Here is a 2,640-nt window from a genome sequence, read left to right on the forward strand (position 1 = left end):
ACATTAATTAGAGATCAAAGATAATCTGAGGGGCAACACTGGGTATGTTATTTAAGGATATACTGTCTCAGACTCAAAATTAAAGTGTCCTTAAAGAACTAATTTCAAATAATCAGATGGAAAGTATGCAGAGTTGATAGGAACCATAAAACACACTATCAATAATCTTCACTTATAGTTTGACCATATAGGATTGCAATTTACACTATATTGTGAAAGTAAGAATATACCTTTTTTTCCCCTAAAAAACATGACATATTTTTGATGAATTGAATTTCAGATTGACTAGAATAAAAATCCATCCTACCCGAGTACAGAAAACAAATTCTTTATCAGTAGAAAAGAACAAAAAGTAATTTTGAAAACTTATTAGGAGAGGGAAATCCTGACACCAGTGAAGCTGGTGGAGTCCTATCAGTAACTCGAATGCACTGCTGATTTAATGTAAGCACATAGAATATGAGTGAACTATCAAAGAATGTAAAAAAAACCCTGACATGTCTTAATTACTGGGAAAATAAAAGCTGAGTATGTTATTTTACTTTGAATTACCATGTGCTTATTGTATCTTGAAATATAATGCATGCATGCATTATAAAATACTGAGAATGCTTGTGAGATTTTTATTTTTTTAAAAAGGTGGAAAACAATTGAAAAAAGCTCTTAAGACACAGCATTTGATCCAGTGTCCTCCTCATGTGTCCATATGTTCTTTTGGCTATCCAGGAGGCAAAGTGGGATTACAGCTCTGCAAAAGAATGAGGTGCATTTGTTAACTTCACAGCTCAAGGTGAAATGGCCATCAGTCCATGTATAAAACTACTTGCTTCTAGTACTAGTTCAAACAGATGAAAATCCTCCATACAAACCACCTATTCTTTCCAAATGGGTTCCTCCAAAGCTGTGTCATTGCCTATAAATAACCACCATCATGTGAAATCTAAACCTTTCTGCCAGTAAGCAAGCACTGAGAAGAACAATGTATTATGCAAAATTAAATCATATGAATCATTTTGCAAAATCTGATTTTTAAGTGGGTACAGGCACTTCATATATTATTCAAAGAACAGAAACGTTCCTTACCTATCACGCTATATTTAGGATTTTTTTTATGATGGAGAAATAAAAGAGATGAAAGGATGGGGGGAAAAAAGGCAGTTGCAGAGAGACAAAGGGAGGCTTAGTCCTAAAAGAAAAAAAAAAGCAAAGTTTATTTCTAGGTGTCCCAGCTAATATGATGTACATAGCTATGGACTAGTAGATCACGTCATGGATTATTCCTTTTCTCCCTTAAAGTGCAATTCTTGGAATTGTGGAATTGTGTGGTTTGCAGGAACCTCATTTTTAATGTTAACAAAAAATTACATGGTTTTACCTCTTTTTCTTGCAAAAAATCCCACCTCTCCCCACTCTAAAAATGAACCACAAGGGTTGAAATGCAAATACAAACTCCCCAGTGTATTGCATTTGATAGATGATGCATTTTGAAACAAAACTATCTTTCCACGTTTGATTTTCAAGCAGTTGTTCAAGGCCAGGCTGTACTGACCGGTGCTCAGCTTCCCGAAGAAGCAGCCAGAGGATCCAGACCTGGCCCTGGTGACACCACAGCCCCCTGAGTGCTGCTCCCCCAGCGTCAGGGCACAGCGTGTGGGATGGGGAATGGGGAACTGAGGGCTGATGGACACAGAACATCCTGAGTTGGAAGGGATCATCACAGTCCAACTCCTGTCCCTGTGCAGCAGGACCATCCGCAAGAGTCACCACGTGGTGAGAGCACTGTTGGAACACTTGAACTGTTGGGCTGGTTGCCACTGTGACCACTTCCCTGGGGAGCCTGTTCCAGTGCCCAACCACCCTCTGGGTGAAAAATCTTTTCCCAATATCTGAACCTAAACTTCTCCTGACACAACCTCATGCCATTCTCTTGGGGATGACGTGTTATGACATGGGGGTACTGATTCAAACCCCCACTTACCACCGTTCTGACCCTAGGGTTCCAGGAGCCCTTGGGTCTCACCCAAGCAGTGCTGCACCTCGGGTACTGTGTCCAGTTTTGGGCCCCTCAATTCAGAAAGGATATTGGGGTGCTGGAGCAAGTCCAGAGAGGGGCAATGGAGTGGCTCATGGGTCTGGAGCACAAATCTCAGGAGGAGCAGCTGATGGAGCTGGGGGTGTTTAGCCCCCTGGGAGGGAAGGAGGCTCAGGGGTGACATTATAGCTCTCAACAGCTCCCTCAAATGAGGTTGTAGCCAGATGGGGGTTAGTCCCTTCTCCCAGACAACCAGCGACAAGATGAGAGGACACAGTCTTAAGCTGCATCATAGGAGGTTCAGGCTGGCCATTCGGAAGAATGTCTTCACAGAAAGGGTGACTAGATACTGGCATAGGCTGCCCAGGGAGGCGGTGAAGTCACCGTCCTTGGAAGTGTTTAAGGAAAGACTGGACGTGGCACTCAGCGCCATGGTCTCGTTGTCACGGGGGTGCTCGGTCACAGGTTGGACTCGATGGCCCCCCAGGCCGCTCCCGGGCCGATCCGTTCCGTGGCTCTGAGAGGAGCTGAGGGAGGGAGGGAAGGAGGGCGGTGCCGCCCCCCGCCCCTGCGAAGGCGCGAGGGGGAGGGGGCAGGGCGCATGCGCG

General features: G+C 44.3%; 1 protein-coding gene across 1 annotated transcript in view; it reads left to right on the forward strand.

Annotated features, from left to right (window-relative positions):
* The first annotated feature begins 2,295 nt into the window (after positions 1-2,295).
* PDE7A (phosphodiesterase 7A) overlaps positions 2,296-2,640 on the forward strand; it is a 77,504-nt gene continuing 77,159 nt past the window's right edge. The window contains exon 1 of the mRNA XM_031058627.1: positions 2,296-2,497. Within this exon, the coding sequence (XP_030914487.1) occupies positions 2,296-2,497 (202 nt within the window). The remainder of the gene's footprint in view (positions 2,498-2,640) is intronic.

The sequence above is a fragment of the Geospiza fortis genome, unplaced genomic scaffold, assembly GCF_000277835.1.
Source record: "Geospiza fortis unplaced genomic scaffold, GeoFor_1.0 scaffold121, whole genome shotgun sequence".
In the NCBI taxonomy this organism is placed as follows: Eukaryota; Metazoa; Chordata; class Aves; order Passeriformes; family Thraupidae; genus Geospiza; species Geospiza fortis.